Genomic DNA, 18,748 nt, shown 5'->3' with positions numbered 1-18,748 from the left:
GACTCAAAGGGAGCTAGAAAATGCAAGAGGCACGAAAATAATACAAATCGTAGCACAATTCCTTACCCTGATTATTTTAACAACGAAACATTCACGAATTATGCTGAAAACATTGCTTTGATTATAATATTTCTATCTCACTTCTAAAATCTCAATTCTCCATCTCACGAATTACGTGAAATGGCGATACAAATAAAATGGCGGCCGCAGCGAATATAGACAATTTTAAATTGACAGATTGTTTTTAATAATCTTAAACCGGAGATGAGGCTTTTGGTTTTGTATTTGTAAAACTGTCCTTAGTGGAAATGGGTAACATTGGTGTAAACCGTGGGGGTTTACTTAATAACGTCATTTATTTAAAAGTTTAGCGATGGTATGTGTTCCCAGCACTGAAATAGGTTTCCAGAGATTATTATAGGGATTATTGAGCAATATAATAGAAAAACTACAATCTATACTAATAAATAAAATTGAAGTGTCTGTCTGTAATTTCGAAATATCTCATATTACGCTCATACCCGCAATCGCGCAGCTGCTAGAATGACAGCTACAATGTCACGATTGCAATCACCTCTGATTGGTTGACGCTCGCTCCATATTGGATATAATGCATTGTTGCAACAAGAGTCGCTCAAATTCAGCCAATCAAAACAATTGAAATTGTAATAATGATTGATGGTTTTACGAAATCTACCTACAGCTCGTGCTCGAAACTTCAGTCTCATGCTGACGTCACTAAAAAGGCGGCCACGTGCATTAGCAATTTGCGGGACTTATAACACTTTCATAATGTTGCATGAGGAAATATTAGAACGTGATATACTTGTATGTAAACTCATTACATCTAAAGAATAAAATAGCGTTCTATATTTGTAAGTCTGTCACTTGTGAGTTGTCGTTATCGTTGGAAAAAAGTAATGTCTTTCTGTTAAAATAATAAATTATATTTTATGTATTTATCAAGATTGAGTTTATTGGGCGATCCACCTCCTAATCATAAATAGGTTATGGGCCCAAGATTAAAGGATAGCACTAGATTTAGACCTGTTAATTTAGAGATTGTGTATAAGAATTTAGAGATCGGCCCCATATCGAAGATTGAGTAAAAAAGGTAGTTACCGCTGTGTAACCGCGTATGAGATAGCGAGAGCACGACGTAACGATGAATAACACGACAATTTATTACCATTGTTTAGTAGTCGATATTTGTATTAACCGATCAACAATATTTGTATTAAACGTTTTTATGTAAAAACAAGTAAATAGGTAACTAATGAGAAATACAATGACGCCACGAATTCTCAAAGTTTGTTTTGCAACTTCTTGTATAGTATTCTTAAAAAAACCTGTTACACGATAAGGGACAAAAAATAGGTTAGCTGCTTCTCTGTTTATCACATTAGTAACTGTATCTGTGCTCTCTTTTTAGTGTGAATGAGAAAGCAAACGTTCCTTTATCTAGTTTCATTACTCTATCTACGCCATATGGAACAATAATAATTGTTTATGGTATTTGAAAAAAATTAAAATTTTTCTGATAAATTAAATTGTTTTATTAATTTTAATTTAGTATCTAGATTTTCCAATAATTCTATAATATTTCTTATTTTTCCGGGATTATAAGTAGCCTTGTCACTCTCTGTCTTTAAATACTACCCATAGTAAATCTATGCAAAAATCTGATCTGTTGCTTTGTTGCGGTGTTATTGAAGAACAAACCAACAAACTAAACACACTTTCGCATTTATAATATTGTATGAATAAAACTACACACGATTATTGTGATGTTACAAAATAACATTATCTTAGAATCCTATTTTAAAATATCATTAAAACATATTTTAAACATTTGAATATTCCTACATAATAATGGTGAATGCGTCACAGCAGGCAAAAACTAAAACTACCTTCAAAATAATTAAAAATCATTAGTGACATATTTTCTAAGCTTATTGTTTTTAACAGTAAAGTAATCTAAAATAATATGAGGATTTTTATGTCCAACAGATTCTATTTCTCTTAAAATTAGAGATATTCTATGATACCAGTTCTGACAAGTTACAGTTTTAGTTTTTTCAATTAAATTATGACTGGAACACCAATAGTTTGGTATTCTGTTTTGCTCCAAACAATCCTTGAGCTTCTTTAACATGGTCAGCACTAAGTAGGATAGTGATTTTTTTTTCCAAAAATTTTCATCATTCGATTGACATTCCCACAAAAATAGAGTTTTAATAAAGTAACTTGAAAGTTTTGTAAATCCTTGAACATCCCTGAAGTGTTTCAACAGCCTTATAGCGCCTTTCAAATTATTTTTATCCTGCAGGAGGTATCTTTCCTGGAAAGGAAATGATACCCTCCAACTGAAGTCATCGTTACCTGGTTTTGGTACAAGAAAATAGCTTCGAATGTTTGTTGCTTCAACTTTTGAAAAGTCTATTTGAGAATTTAATGGCTTTCTTGGCAGTTGAAAGGAAAATGTCGGAACGAGATCGACATCGATCATGCTACCGTCATTTTTCAAGATAGTTATCGTGTTTGCGGGTCCTGATGTTTTTGATTGTATCCCAAAGCATTTGTTTTTCACTTTTAAAATTCTTTGGCCATTTTTTTGTGGCAGATTATTTATAGCATGGTCCACAGTACTTTGCATCCACGACCGAAACTTCGTCACAGAAAGTCGATAGTTCTTGTCGCACCATAATTGAGTTTTAGTGAAGCCCTGGTTGGCTGTTGCTGGCGTTGAGGAAAGCCTTCGAAACTCGGACGGCATAATGATAGCCGAGTAATCATGTTGGCAGTCTGTCGCGTCCAATTTAATTTTATCATAGTTAATGGGAAAAGTTAAGATAACATTAATGTCATATTCAGTTGGTTGGCCGACGCGTATTCTGTCGAAGTAACTGCCTAGAAAATCCAGCCTTGGCTTGAGATTGTTGAAAAGATCGTCACAAGAACGCATAGTTTTAAGCAGTTCCTCTAAAACTGAAAATAATATGTCAGTGTTCTCTTTCCGGTCCTTCTTCTTCATTCGTATGTAACGTCGGTTCAGTGTGTGAAACGCACACTCCATGCCTTTGTTTTTAAACTGTTTACTGTTTCTGCATTTTAGATCCTTGGTCTATCTGAAACAATTTTTTTTAAATTATTTTCAGCTATACTTGACAGCTACAGCTGTCTGGTGGGAGGCCTTGGCCGTGGCTAGATACCACCCTACCGGCAAATCCGTGCTGCCGAGCGATGTAGCGTTCTGGTACGTTGCCGTGTAGAAACCAAAGGGTTAATCCCTTCAAGGTTAGCCCGCTTTCAACTTAGACTATAATATCATCAGTAGCCACCAGGTGAGATTGAAGTCAAGGGCTAACTTGAACAGTATCTTATTTTTAAAAAAAATACTCAAACAAGAAACCCTAAAGTTTCCGTCTGTCTGTCCGTCCATCCATCCGCAGCTTAATCAGACAAATTAGTACTAGAAAGCTGTAATTTGGCGTGGATAATATAGTGATACACATAAATTACGTGGATTAAATGGTTGTTTTTGGATTTAATAATTATGTAACAAATTTAAAAGAAAATTTATCAGTTTACAAGTAAACGATCGAACGAAAGTTAGTCACGGCTCTCGAACGATCGATCGTAAATAATTATCGTAAAGATCCAACGTAAGCTATCGAGTAATAGTCAACCAACTTATAAAACGTACTTGGCGTCATATAAAATGACGATCTGTTGTGTAAAAGAGCTAGTACGAATTCGAATATACTGTGACGGGAAACTACACTGCGCACGGCCGTTCACCGTTCACTTCACCGTTTTATTTAAATCGTTGTACGTACCTTTTATTTTTCCTTAGTGTCACACACTTAATGTTTAAAATATATTTCCAATAAAAAAAATTCGATACCTACCTAATTCACCATTCAATAAAACCAATTTTACCTAAGTATATCAGATACAAAACAAAAATGAAAAATTCAAACACACAAATATTAATTTCAGTCACTACCAAGAACTCTGTCAACTGAATACCGAGCAGTAGCCAGTTACCAAGTATTGTATTTACCTACAACAATGTTTATGAAATTGTAGTTGCACACACACAGGGGGTTCCCTTGTAACTCTTGAAGACCTTTAGGTAAAGAACCCATTTTAAGGAAAATATGTGATGAAATTGTGCCGCCGAAGGATGTGGAGGTAGCCGATTAATCAGTTTCGACTTCAGTCAGAAATCAACCTTTGGTGGGCCACTACTGAGTATTGATATCAATACCCATTGTTCAATGGCCCCGATTCTCTAGTCTCTCTCTAAACTAAATTTAGAGTATCTGCATCCTTTTCTTTTTACTAATGCTAAAAAAGGAAAGGAACATGACTTTCACATTTAAAGAGTCTAAATTTTAGTGCACAATACAAATTTAAACAGTAAGTTCGCGAGTGCGTGCTAAAATCACGGGTTTTACCATCTAAAAATTAAATTTAGAAATGTCAAACTGCTTCTGTCCTTTTCATATTACAATAGTAAGAAGAGGGTGCGAATACTCTAAAATTAGGTTGTGCTCAGAATCGGTGCCATTATTTATGTATAAACTTTGCGGTCGCAATGATACTGGCACACTTCACACAGCACACATGATACACATTAAAAAAACATACCTACATTGACATTGGGGCCGATTCTCTTGTACACAATCTCTAAACTAAACTAAATTAACAGGTCTAAATCTAGTGCTATCCTTTTCCGCTAGCAACATTATGAAAGGGATAGCAATAGATTTAGACGTGCCATTTTAGTTTAGTTTAGAGATTGTGTACAAAGGAATTAGCCCCAATGTCACTATAAAACAGAAAATATATATGTAGTCTATTCGGTCGGGGAAAAATTAGTACAAACCATTTTTGGAGAACTATTGCGGCGGATGCTGGTGAAATAGTGCGGCACCAGCAAGCTTAACTTCAAGAGCTGAAAGCTTTTAACAAGCGGGCTTGGGTGAGTTTAGGCTATAAGTCGTATATACGTAGTAGTTTATAATATTGCCATATAACGACGGCAACCATACCCACGCAGCTGCTGATAGCAGCCAGCAAGCGGAAAGCTGCAAAGCTTAAACACCCATATTATAAATGCGAAAGTATGTTTGTTTGTTGTTTTGTCTTTCAATCACGTTGCAACGACCGATAACGACCGACGATCGACGTGATTTTTTGCATGGATATAGTTAAAGACCTGGAGATTGACATAGGCTACTTTTTATCCAGAGAAATCAAAGAGTTCCTATGGATTTTAAAAACCTAAATCCAGACGTTCGAAGTCGCAGGCATCAGCTAGTAGGATAATAATTTAGTTGAATATGCACTGTTTGACGGAGACAACTTATGGGCCGATAGGGTTATGAGTTTCATAGAGTAATTGAATTCATCAACGATTTTTCGTTACCCCCGCAAATCTGAGCGGTATAGGTACTTAAAAATGGTTTATTGGCTGACTTACTCTAATATTATTCTTTCTTAGGATTTTCTTCCCAATCCTTTTTAAATTTCTCTAAAGCATCTTGTATGCCCTTAAAGTCGGCTGGTTGAATGTTATCACTTTCAGGTGACTTTGCTTCTTGCTGGTGTTCCTGTTCTGCTTAAAAACACAGGTAATTAAGCATATTTTTAGTAAAATTACTTACCTAAATACTTTTGAAATCAGGTTGAAACTGGTTTTTTATGTTAGAATTTTGAATGAATTTAGGTATCTCTGACAGCCCTCTATGCAGAGCATGCATAATCATTATGCATGATGCATAGAGTGTCTCATCACCAGGACATGTACTGCTCAAATGCAACTGTGTATCTGTCCAGTGAGAATCCTAAATTGGCTCTCCAGCAACACTTCCTGAAGTCCTTCCCAACCTGGGTGGCCTGCTAGCATTTTGGAGTGAGTGAGTGAGCTTGGTTCGGAACCACACCAGAGGTCTCAACTCTCATGTACAACAGATGGCTACGTCCAAATGTGGAAAAGAAACCCAAGAAAAAACGAAGATCAAGAGTCAGTTCTAAGATTTTATTGGCTTTTAGGTACAGTACGCGGCCAAAACTAATGTACATTGATAGCAAATTTGTAGAGCCCTGTCTCTGTCGTTGAGACCGACAAAATGTCATATAGGTATGAGTGACAGAGACAACGCTCTACAAAGCTACAATGTCAAGTGGGCACAGCGGCTCATGGGTCAGCTAGGTTTTTTAAATTGTGAGAATAAAGAACAACGATAAAGTCGCTTACTTAGAAGCTTAGAAGATGCCTATTAACTTTTGCCTTTAAGGTATGGTAGGTTATAAATGTGGCAGGAAACATGGATGCCGGAAGAGCTTTCCACACCTTAGTGAGTTTGTACAAGTAGATTCAATGTCAACCTCATAAGGGTGCCAACGTTCACGGTTTCTACTGTTCTGTGGTAGAACGGTGAAAAAGGAAGATTGTTTAAAATAAGAGCCTATTTCACAACTTCCACATAAACTTTATTTGATGAATAAATTTGACATAATGAAGTTTTTATATTGGGAATCTGTCAAATTTATCTGTTGGATAATGTTTATCTGGAGGTTGTTCACAACCTGCCTGCACCTGTTTCAACAGGCCCTTGTTTAATAGCTAATACCTACCTTGTCTGTCATCCTTAGGTGTAACATAGGCATGTTGAACATTGATAAACTTTCTGGTCTTGCAAAGGTATTTCAAATTTTTTTCAGACATTTTATCAAATAAAGGGTCCGAGGTATATGGTGATGGGTCTTCTTCAAAAAACATGTATGTTCCTAAAGGATTTTCATAAGTGCCTGAAACAATGTTAATGTTACATTGTATCTCATAAAATATTATTTCAGTTTAAGTACCTAAATTAAATATTTCTATGCTATACAAAAGTTCTAGGGCCTGCTTCACAACCGACAGATAAACTTTATCTAACAGATAAACGTCAAATTTATTCGTTAAATTTTGTTTATCTGGAGGTTGTGTAATAGGCACCTAATCACAAAAGTGGTCAACATATTTTATTTTATTCAAGTTTTGCAGTATTATGTATTTTATGATAATTGTAAAGTAAAATATAATAAAATATCTTTTCATATTAAGTAGGTACCTACCTGTGAAAAATGTATCATCTAGTTGAATTATTGGATTTTTGGTATCAATACCCAAAACATGAATACTGTTATATTTATCAAATTTCACACTGTCTTCAAATTCTGCATACACAAGAATATCTTCTTCACCATCTGATATACTTTCTGTATTATACATTATTTGTTTATGATCGCTGAAAAAAATAACTACCTACTTAACTAATATGCTCTGCCGACCGACTGCAGTCCACATTGCATGTGGAGTCCACATGCAGTTCACCAAGGCACATATTTACTGTACAGATTATTCATCCAACACTCTAGCAGTTCACTGTGCACTGCAAAATGATTCTGCACCAACGTCCGGCACTTGCAATCAGAGAGTAAGAGTAAATGTATATCTAGAAAAAGAGATCAGGTAAAGAGTGTACCTTGGATGAAATATAATCACTACGTTTCAGGGAGCTCAGATTTTCCAGGATTTTCCTCACTCAACAATAAATGATACGACAAGGCTTGACAAGGCTCTTTTCATCACCTTTTCATATATTACAAAGTCCTCTGACTGTGGCTCTCTTGGCACTTTGACAAATCACCGACCAGAAATATCCTATATGTTATTGGTCTGTGATAATGTACTTAAAAAAATACTAATGTAGGTACCTACGTAAAATGGACTTAAATGACATTGACAGGGGGGCGCTGTTGGAGAACAAAACAAAGGCCACAACAAAGGTTTAAAAACAAGAACAGAATATTTCAAACACGTTCAACAAGAACAATACATTCATTTCGATTTTCGCCACGGGCCAAGATAGCCTTGTCGCACCGTAATCTCTCTCTTCTATCTTCTAATGGGACCAACATATTACCTACTCAGCCCCCCAATTGTGTAAGAATAACCATTTCATGGCTAGCGTAATCGCCAAGAAATTCTGCCCTTTGATTGGTTGATTCGCTGTTTACATTTTTCACAGCCAATCAAAGGGCAGAACAAGAACTATTAGAAGTAGCCCTATTGTGACACTTACTGTTAGAGCGAGATAGCTAAATGCATTCAAGCTTTTATAAGAACGTGACAAAATGATTATGTTTTGTCCTTATCACCGTGGCCACTTTTTTTTTGTTTGCCAAAATGTATATTTTGTACGTGAGGTTTTGGCAAACAACTTGAAGTGAGGTTATGTTGACTCAAGTATTGTAAATAAATAATTGATTCGTTTTGTTGTTTTTTGTTTTTGAAGTTATTGTGCAATGGTGGGATGCAGTCTACAATAGCCGAAGCTAACGTAAAATAGACGGAATAACATTTCACAAGTAAGTACCTCTGCTTGAGCGAGAGGGACTGAGGGGGCCACGCTAGTTGCATATCTGGACATATCTGTGCCTTAAGCATCAAGTTACGATAAGCCAAAGAGTATTAGCGAAAAAATTCTAAGCCTATGATTATTATATACAGCGATAAACGGACAATAAACACGTTGGACGTTGCATTGGTGAAAAGTAAATTAGACTTTCGTCGTTAGTGAAAACGGGCCGTACTCAGTAGTGATCAAAGAATTTGTATGTACTACTACGTAAAGGCCTACTAAGGCCAGTAACGCGAGCCGAAAGAGAAGAACTGGTGTTCAATGCGTCCCTTTCCTGTTGACATATTTGACATATTATTTGATTGACATGACAGTGTGACAACCACAGACAGTATTGCTTCATCATCATCAGTGTTGATAGTTTTGAATCAAACTACTACCACAGTTTAACGAAATACTATCAGTTGTTCAACGCCTTTGAAGTCGAGCGATGCCGCCGCTCGTGTAGGTATATACGTGTTCCTACGCAAATATGCAAGGGTTGTCACAAAATTGGGATTAAAATTCCGGGGAAATCGGTGAAATTTTAGACCCTTGTTTTGTTTAGAATTCGTATAGCATCCGTAGACAGAACAGTAATGCACCATTTATGATACTTACTAAACGACACTTAAAATATTTAAGACCACGCTCACGTAAACCCTCGTCCCTCAATCACACAGACTACGCGAATCTGTGTGCAGCGGGCCGCGCCGCCCGCGCTCCGCAACCCACCCCACCGTTGCTCTGTACAAGTACATTCGTAATTAGACTGTATATTTCAAGGCTGTGCTACTACCATGATCACAGTTACGGGTAACTTTAGAAACGTGTCAAATATTTAACCGGAAAATTCCCTGATAATTTTTTGTATAGTCCGTACAAAATGACCCCTCACGCGTCATTTTTTATGGGCCAACTGTCATATCAAAAGTATGGTTCACCTTTTAAATAAGGAATTTCTACTTTTGACATGAAATTTGACTCAAAAAGTTAAAATAGCCCGTGAAGAGTTAAATTGTACTCGATATGTTTCAAGGTCCTTGAGTGATGTAAGTAAATATTAGTAGTTAGTACTTTTATAATATTGCTACGTTACTGCCTATACCTACTTACTTTAAATTTAGTATTATTAATCTATTAAAATCGAGGTTGTAATTTCTGAGTCAACCTCGAACTCCAGCTCCAACCTGCATGCACTGAAGCGCGCGTATTGTTCAGCACATGCTCAACTGATTGCATAGTATCTGAGGAGCAGAAGTATCCGTATATTGTGTCGCGGAGTTTAAGCCGATGGAGATAATGCGCTAGTCCATTCTGTTTTAGACATTGAGATGGCAGTTTTTTCTTTACTAAACCCATGCCTCTTGTCAGTTTCTACACGGCATCGTCCAAGAACACTCAATGGGCTTGGCAGCATGGCTTTGCCGGTAGGGTGAAAGGCTATCGTATTAAAATACTGCATTTTTGTTTATTGTGGTTTTTGTCTACTAACTACTAAACATTTTTTCGGTGTGGCAATTGTGAGAAAGGGACGCCATGAACCGATGGGGGTGACTTCCAAAAAGGTGGTTCTCAATTCGACCCGTTTTTTTTTTCGACTTTTTTTTAAATGTATGTATATACGCATTGCTGAGATGTACACGTAGATAGAATAATAGGTAGATGTAAGTACTATGTAACCGCGTATGAGATAGCGATAGCACGACGAAACGATGAATAATACGTTATACGACAATTATTAACATTGTTTAGTAGTCATTTGTATTAACCGATCAACAATATTTGTATTAAACGTTTTTTATGTGAAAACAAGTAAATAACTCATGAGTAATACAATTACGCAACGAATTCTCAAAGTTTGTTTTGCAACTTCTTGTATGTATTCTTGAAAATAACCAGTTACACGATAAGGGATAAAAAATAGGTTAGCTGCGTCTCTGTTTATCACATTAGTAACTATATCTGTGCTCTCTTTTTAGTGCGAATGAGAAAGCAAACGTTCTTGCATCTACCTTTATTACTCTATCTACGGATGTACATCGATTTTTATTTTTCCAGGTTTTTGGACCGATTTGCAAAGTTTTTTTTAATCAGCAGAGGATGGTGGTAAATTTCTGGATCCAACTCCTCAATCCTGATGCTGCAGGGTTACTGCCCGCCTAAGTTATCAAGATTCAGGAAGTGTGCATAGTGAATTAATGTTGTAGGTACCAAGCAACGACTTTATGCTTGAATTCCAAGTCCCAGCTCCTCAACCCTGATGAGGTAGGGTACAGCACTCCAAAACTATAGTGATTCAGGAACTGAGGATGATGCAATATTATTTTTGGTGCCAAGCATAGACTACACCATTGAACTTCAGATCTTAACTCCTCAATGCTGATGCTGCAAGGTACTGAACTCCTAAGCCGTGGGGATTCGGGAATTCCTTATGGTGAATTAATATTTTAGGTATCAAGCAATGACTACTTACACTAAAAAGCTTAAAATAAAATAAAAAACCGACTTCCAAAACCACTACAAACTTTTGTTTCTAGTTTCTACTTTTGTAGGTAGTTATGTATGTATGAAGTCGGGCGAGCATAAAAGAAACTAGAAATCAAAGCGTCCTGTGCCCTGTTTATCAAACATTACAAGTCTACAAGCTCACAAGTTACAAGTTACAAGAACTTTTTACAAACTCTTGTAAATTATGTTTATCAAATAATTTCACAAGACTTGTAGGATTTTACAAGACTTGTAGAACTTGTATTTTTAATTTATACACTTTATTTTTGCTAAATTACAAAATAATTTTTCAACCGTAATAAATGTCGATAAAATAGAAATTACGGTACCATAACTAGTCAAGTTATTGTTAAAAATAAAACTTTTTTTCAAATTATTTAATTTTGTGTTAAATAACCTATTTGTAAAACCTATTGCTTCTTATTTTATTTACCTACCTACTTTTATTTATTCTATTTCGGTACCTACACCAACAGGAAGTACCTATACCATACATTATTTTTCATGAATTAAGGTTAGAATTAAAATTTGGAAAAATAGATAGACTTTAAAAATTTTCGCTATTCGAATTACTTACATCGCAAAAAATGGCAAAATCTGATGCGAAAGTTACAATTATTCTTCAATTAAGTAATTCGTGACAAAAAAGATATTTTATTTGGCGCATTTACTGATAAATTATCTAAAGACCAAAAAAATAGCAGAGTGGAAAGAGATACTATTGCTATGTCAGTCGCTTGGACTTGTATCTGCCGAAAAAGATTATGCCAGCATACTCGTATGTACATGAGACACGTTTTGGTCAAATTTAAGAAGAGCAACATTGATAAGTTTAATAAAATTACACCTTTGAATTATTTTATAGTTATTTTACCTATTTACTACTAGGTACTAGATAATTTAATTATTCTTTTATACAATATCATACTTGCATACAACTTGTAAAATAAATTAAGAGTCAACAGAGGCTCTCCAACTTTTTCGTTACAAGTTACAAGCTACAAGCTACAAAGGCATTTTTGATGAACAAAACCACAAATACAAGTGTGAAAAACACTTGTATTACAAGTGATATTACTCGTAGCTTGTAGTTTACAAGTGTAGTTTTGATAAACGCATTCTTGTAAAAATGCACAAATTTACAAGAGAAACGCTTGTAATACAAGACTTGTAACGTTTGATAAACAGGGCCCTCATGTACATACGAGTATGCTGGCATAATCTTTTTCGGCAGATACAAGTCCAAGCGACTGACATAGCAATAGTATCTCTTTTCACTCTGCTATTTTTTGGTCTTTAGATAATTTATCAGTAAATGCGCCAAATAAAATATCTTTTTTGTCACGAATTACTTAATTGAAGAATAATTGTAACTTTCGCATCAGATTTTGCCATTTTTTGCGATGTAAGTAATTCGAATAGCGAAAATTTTTAAAGTCTATCTATTTTTCCAAATTTTAATTCTAACCTTAATTCATGAAAAATAATGTATGGTATAGGTACTTCCTGTTGGTGTAGGTACCGAAATAGAATAAATAAAAGTAGGTAGGTAAATAAAATAAGAAGCAATAGGTTTTACAAATAGGTTATTTAACACAAAATTAAATAATTTGAAAAAAAGTTTTATTTTTAACAATAACTTGACTAGTTATGGTACCGTAATTTCTATTTTATCGACATTTATTACGGTTGAAAAATTATTTTGTAATTTAGCAAAAATAAAGTGTATAAATTAAAAATACAAGTTCTACAAGTCTTGTAAAATCCTACAAGTCTTGTGAAATTATTTGATAAACATAATTTACAAGAGTTTGTAAAAAGTTCTTGTAACTTGTAACTTGTAACTTGTGAGCTTGTAGACTTGTAATGTTTGATAAACAGGGCACAGCTCGCCCAACTTCAACATACATACCTACAAGTGTAGAAACTAGAAACAAGTTATTTTTTACTTTGTAGTGGTTTTGGAAGTCGGGTTTTTTTTTGATAAATTTTTTTTGTCTATTCTCTATACCTAGTCTATAATGATTTATATTCTCCGTGAAAGTATTAAGTATGTATACTCATTTTCACAATAAATTTAAAAGTTGGCCGCTTTCTTCTTAGCGATGCTTACTTACAAAACTACAGAAGAGATGAAGTGGAAATTAAAACAAGTACATATATTTTAATCATAAATAAGATTATTTTTATTGCTTATCACATCCACATTTCAAAATCGCTGCAGTAGCATACTGTGCATAGTTAGGTAGGTACCTTATATTATATTCACTTTTTCATCATGGTAACATCAGATTAAGAGAATGTTCCAGATATTCTAAATAAAATAAATGCTTACATACAAAATTATTATAACATGGTGAATTAAAATTATAAAGAATTACTTCAAAAGCAAAAAAGAGAGAAATATTATGCAATAAACAATTCGGACTTTAGTCTTCGCCTCCCAGGGAATCCGTAATTAATTCTTTCCTCCAGGAGGCTGTAATGGTTGGCCACGTTCTTTTCCACGTAGTTTTATTCCAATTGCTCTTTCAATTTTACCAAGTACAATGTTATTCGGAATTCCACGACCTGCTTCATAGTCGTTTACGATTTGAGGCTTTTCACATATTTTTGTTGCCAAATCTTTTTGACTCATACCCTTGGCTTGTCTGCCTTGCATTATTAGTTTTCCTAAATCAAGGGGTATTTTTTCATGTCGCAGTTCCTCAGTTTCTCTATCAAGTTTAGCAGTGTTTTTAGTGGTAACGTGTTGTTTATTAGTTCCCGCACCATATTTTTGTTGAGTGTCCACTGGTACACCTTGACGACGTGCAGCATTGACGGCTTGTTCTGTCTTCAGAGCTGATGCTTTTGGTGGTTTCTTGCGAAGGATAGTAACAGTATCCCAATCCGACATGATTAGATCTAGATATTGGATTTACTGAGTTTATCGAAATAACCAAAATTTTCCTGATGGACGTCTTTTTCTTCTAGCCAGCCAGCCAGAGACACAGAATACAGATCACTAATATACCACATATTACTATATACTAGTCTGGCAATAGAGCACACCACCGAGTACAGCTGCAGGGCGATTTCGTAAAATCTACATCAATCATTAGCTCAGATTAAGAATCAAGGTAGATTTGGCATTAAAATAATAAAACCTTGTTAGAGCAAGCTAGGTGTATAGAAAAGCTCTGAAGAGTGATAGAGATGTAAACACAGTTTTTTGTCTTTGTCATAGTTTAGCTTTTTTTTGTTGGGCACGTTGTTGTGTGGAGGTTTGTTGTGCCCAACAAACTTCTGTGATAGTAATTTATTGCGAATATTACGAGTTTTTATTTAGCCATTTATGTTGCATTGCTGTGTAAAAATTGTAGCGAACGCAAATTATTAAACATAACCTTTTATACGTAAGTTTTATTTCGCTTATTATATTTATACGCGTTTGACAAGTCGCCTTATTCTTGTCTGAGATCATTAGGTATTATAAATGTGATTCTGTTATCCAGGGCCGTAAAATAAATTTAAAAAAAAAATGTGATTGCAACAAAGAAGTTGGAAGTACTACTACGTATGCTCACAGATCACATCACTATATACCGTAAAACGGGGTGAATAGGTACGAAATCTAACTTCGCACTGAAATTTACGGATGTTTTGGTACAAATTATGATGCTTTAACTGTTTGTAAGCATCTCCGGTTGTAAGAATTCTAAGGAAACATCCAAAAAATATAAAATAATGATAAATTACTAGTATATTTTAATCAAAATATATGCTGTCCCTATTTATACTTGATCCGGGGTGTAACGGAATGGCAAAGGGGTGAATAGGGAAAAAAGGTTAGGGTTGTCAAACACAAGTTAGTCGATAGACTCTAATATTACAAAACTAGCTTATGCTCGCGACTTCGTCCGACACAAATTTCAAACCCCTATTTCAACCCCTTAGGGGTTGAGTTTTCAAAAATCCTTTCTTAGCGGATGCCTATGTCTTAATAGTTATCTTTATACCAAATTTCAGCCCGATCTGTCCAGTAGTTTGAGCTGTACGTTGATAGATCAGTCAGTCAGTCACCTTTTCCTTTTATATATTGAGAATGACTGATTTTGAGAATTCTTTCACCATATTCTATAGCTATTTTATTCAGAAGTAACATAGGCTATATGTTATTATACATGGCATAGTAGGTATCAAATCTTTAAAAAAAAGCAACCGCCGAGTTTCTTGCTGGTTGCTGGCATTCCGAATCAGTGGTTTGACGATTCAAAAATAAATAAATAAAAATATTTTTTATTTAATTAAACTGTTACAAGTAGTGTAGTTACCTATACTTGTAAAAGTTTGATTGAATAAAAAATATTTTTATTTATTTATTTATTTATCAATATTAAACAGTAAAATGCCATTTAACAAAATTTTACTAGTCGACTACACAAGAAGGAAGAATTTTTTGAACAATTTAATTAAATATTTAAAGTGACAGCCCTGTCCCTATATAAACCTTACTGTTCCTATTTAACCTTGATTCGTTCCAATTCAGTAAGTATAGCGTTCCTATCCACCCCTTTCCCGTACCTATAATCCCCATGGCGAAGCCAAAACCACTTGGTTTCCAATTTTTTCTTTTTTACAGAAAAATATGTAACATTTAGACAAATCTGCTTTTGTGACGCCTCTTAGATAAATGTTTAATGATTTCTAATAGTTTTTGTACTGTTTTATTCTCGTACTGCGTCAAAGTAAACAAAGTTTTGAGACCTACGGCTTAGCGTGTTTTGAACAACGTTTTTGCAATGACGCTTTCGTTATTTTAATGTCAATTTGTGTCTGGTTCAGTGTTGCCAAATAAAAGATGAAATATTCTACTATAGGGAAAAACAATGCTACCAAAATTCTAAGCTGTTTTGGGTATTATTTTTACGTTCAAATCTCATTCCCAGTTTTGTCCCTATTCACACCCCAGTTCCTATTCACCCCGTTTTACGGTACTAGTTCTGATTGGCTGAATTTGTGCGATTCCTGAGACCATGAAACCTCAGAATTAGAATAGATAGGTCATATGTTATTGGTCTGTGGATAGGTCTTAGATAGATACCTACCTTATCTGTGCATGAAACCCGTAGATAGAATAATAGGTAGATTTAAGTACTGTGTAACCGTGTATGAGATAGCGATAGCACGACGTAACAATGAATAATACGACAATTATGACCATTGTTTAGTAGTCAATATTTGTATTAAATCAACAATGTTTATATTAAACGTTTTTATGTGAAAATAAGTAAATAACTCATGAGTAATACAATTACGCAACGAATTCTCAAAGTTTGTTTTGCAACTTCTTGTATGTATTCTTGAAAAAAACCAGTTACACGATAAGGGACAAAAAATAGGTTAGCTGCGTCTCTGTTTATCACATCAGTAATTTTATCTGTGTTCTCTTTTTAGTGCGTGCATTTACCTTTATTACTCTATCTACGATGAATATATTAATATTACTCTTTGGTACCGTGCGGTCCCGGTTTAAGAATGTGACCGCTCCATGTCTTCCCGTGGATGTCGTAAAAGGCGACTAAGGGATAAACCGAATGGTGGCGGTTCGAACGTATTTCCACCAAACAAAAGCGTTCCCAAAGAGGGTTAGCGTCAGGCAGGCGGCCGGCTGCAAAACATCTTGCCAAATCCCTACAACATGACTAATAAAGATATGTGTGAAAATGTTAGGGCGTACCCTCTAGGTGACGCGCAGGGGCAGCACCCGGCGCCTGTGAGAAATGGACTAGGGTTGTTGCATCAGGGACGGGTGCAACGTAAGAAGCGAGTCCGAGAAGTAAAAATGAGGATGATAAGCTGGAATGTGGGAACGATGACTGGAAGAGGAAGAGAGCTAGCGGATGTATTAGAAAAGAGAAGAATAAATGTTGCCTGTCTACAAGAAACGAGGTGGAAGGGTACGAAAGCGAGGGAAATTGGGGCTGAGTATAAATTTTTCTATAGTGTGAGTGACGGTAGGAAAAATGGTGTGGGAGTGGTATTAGACAAAGACCTGAAAAAATGTGTGACAGACGTAAATAGAGTGAATGACCGAATTATAGTTGTTAAGCTAGTTATACAAAACGTAGTTGTAAACATAGTGAGTGTGTATGCGCCACAGGTAGGGTGTGATGATGAAATGAAAGAGACGTTTTGGAAAAATTTTGATGCTGTTATGATGGGTATTCCACAAAGCGAAGAAATATATATAGGAGGGGATTTTAACAGTCATGTAGGAAGAACGAATGAAAATTTTGAAAGAGTGCATGGGAGTTGGGGTTTTGGGACTCGAAACAGAGAGGGAGAAACACTACTGCAATCGGCATCTGCCTTTGACATGGTCATAGTAAATACATTTTTTGAGAAACGAGACCAGCATTTAATTACTTACCAAAGTGGCAACCACAGATCACAAATAGACTATTTTCTAATTAGTAGGAAAAATCTTAACACAGTGAAGGACTGTAAAGTCATACCGGGGGAACCATTAGCATCTCAACACAGACTTTTACTAATGGAAATGAAAGTAAAGGTTCAAACCATCAAGTCCAAGCCTAAAACCCTGCCTAAAATAAAATGGTACATGATAGAAAAAGAGGAGTGCGCGATAGAATTTCAAAGACGAGTGGTAGACAAAATGATTGAAATGGATGGTGATTTTCAAAAGAAATCGGTGAATGAGTGCTGGAATGAAATGGCTTCATTTATGAGGAGTGTGGCAATGGATATTTTTGGTGAGACGAAGAATAGAAGGCGGATTGACAAAGACACCTGGTGGTGGAGTGAGGACGTACAAAAAGTTCTGAAAGAAAAAAAAGATGCCTTTAAAGAGTGGAAAGGAGTGAGCGATAGTGACGTAATTATGAAACAAAATAAAAGGGAAGTATATATGGAGCGTAAAAAGAAAGCTAAGAGAGCTGTCGGTATCGCAAGGGGAAAGGCACAAGAAAAATTGTATAGGTCTCTTAAAAAGCCCCCAAGGCCAAAAAGATTTATACCGACTAGCAAGAGCAAGAGAAAAGAATGCAAGGGATATTATTCACATCAAATGCATAAAGGATAGTAAAAAGAAAGTTTTAACAAATGAAGAGGACATAAAAGACCGTTGGAGAGAATATTTTAGAAAGTTAATGAATGAAGAGAATGAGTGGAGTGGAGAGTTAGATAATGTACCAACTAACTTGGGTATGGTAGAACAGGTGAGTATAGATGAAGTAAGAAAGGCAGTACAGAGTATGAAAAATGGTAGAGCAACAGGGCCAGATAGTATACCAGCTGAAGTATGGAAGTTCCTAAAAGAAGATGGATGGAGCTGGCTGACTTTATTCTTCAATAAGCTGTTGCATGAGGAGGAGATCCCCGAAGAATGGTGCAACAGTTTGTTGGTGCCCATTTACAAAAACAAGGGTGATGAACAAGACTGTAACAGCTATCGAGCAATAAAGCTCATGTCGCATAGTATGAAGATTTGGGAAAAAGTGACAGAAAGGAGACTGAGGTCACACAAAACCAGTTCGGGTTTATGCCCGGTCGAGGTACCACAGATGCAATATTCGCACTCCGTCAACTCTGCGAGAAATACAGGGGTGCACGTAGAAACCTGCACATGGTATTTATCGACCTGGAGAAGGCATATGATAGAGTTCCTCGTGATGTTTTGTGGTGGGCTATGAAAGTAAAGAGAGTGCCTGGGAAGTACGTGAGGCTTGTGAAAGCGATGTATAGACAAGCAAGCACAAGGGGTACCTCGGTTC

General features: G+C 35.6%; 2 protein-coding genes across 5 annotated transcripts; both read right to left on the bottom strand.

Annotated features, from left to right (window-relative positions):
• Positions 1 to 1,808: 1,808 nt before the first annotated feature.
• LOC117981860 (cyclic GMP-AMP synthase-like receptor) lies at positions 1,809 to 7,711 on the bottom strand. 4 transcript variants are annotated; one of them, XM_069498031.1, is made up of 5 exons: positions 7,542 to 7,710; positions 7,132 to 7,304; positions 6,649 to 6,822; positions 5,492 to 5,626; positions 2,988 to 3,128 (listed from the first exon to the last, which is right to left on the bottom strand). In XM_069498031.1, the coding sequence occupies exons 2-4, from the start codon at positions 7,286 to 7,288 to the stop codon at positions 5,499 to 5,501; spliced, it is 459 nt and encodes a 152-aa protein (XP_069354132.1). In that variant the 5' UTR covers positions 7,289 to 7,304; positions 7,542 to 7,710; the 3' UTR covers positions 2,988 to 3,128; positions 5,492 to 5,498. The 4 variants fall into 4 exon arrangements, with proteins under 4 accessions (XP_069354131.1, XP_034823982.1, XP_069354132.1 ...); XM_034968095.2 differs by lacking the exon at positions 7,542 to 7,710 and having other exon boundaries at positions 7,132 to 7,525; XM_069498030.1 differs by lacking the exons at positions 5,492 to 5,626; positions 7,132 to 7,304 and having other exon boundaries at positions 1,809 to 3,128; positions 7,542 to 7,711.
• Positions 7,712 to 13,128: 5,417 nt separating this feature from the next.
• On the bottom strand, positions 13,129 to 13,984 carry mbf1 (multiprotein bridging factor 1). Its single transcript, XM_034968120.2, has one exon. The coding sequence runs from the start codon at positions 13,867 to 13,869 to the stop codon at positions 13,429 to 13,431; it is 441 nt and encodes a 146-aa protein (XP_034824011.1). The 5' UTR covers positions 13,870 to 13,984; the 3' UTR covers positions 13,129 to 13,428.
• Positions 13,985 to 18,748: the final 4,764 nt, after the last annotated feature.

This window comes from Maniola hyperantus, chromosome 4 (assembly GCF_902806685.2).
Source record: "Maniola hyperantus chromosome 4, iAphHyp1.2, whole genome shotgun sequence".
NCBI lineage: Eukaryota > Metazoa > Arthropoda > Insecta > Lepidoptera > Nymphalidae > Maniola > Maniola hyperantus.
The sequence above is the reverse complement of the archived record's forward strand: the minus strand, read 5'-3'. Positions and strand labels throughout refer to the sequence as shown.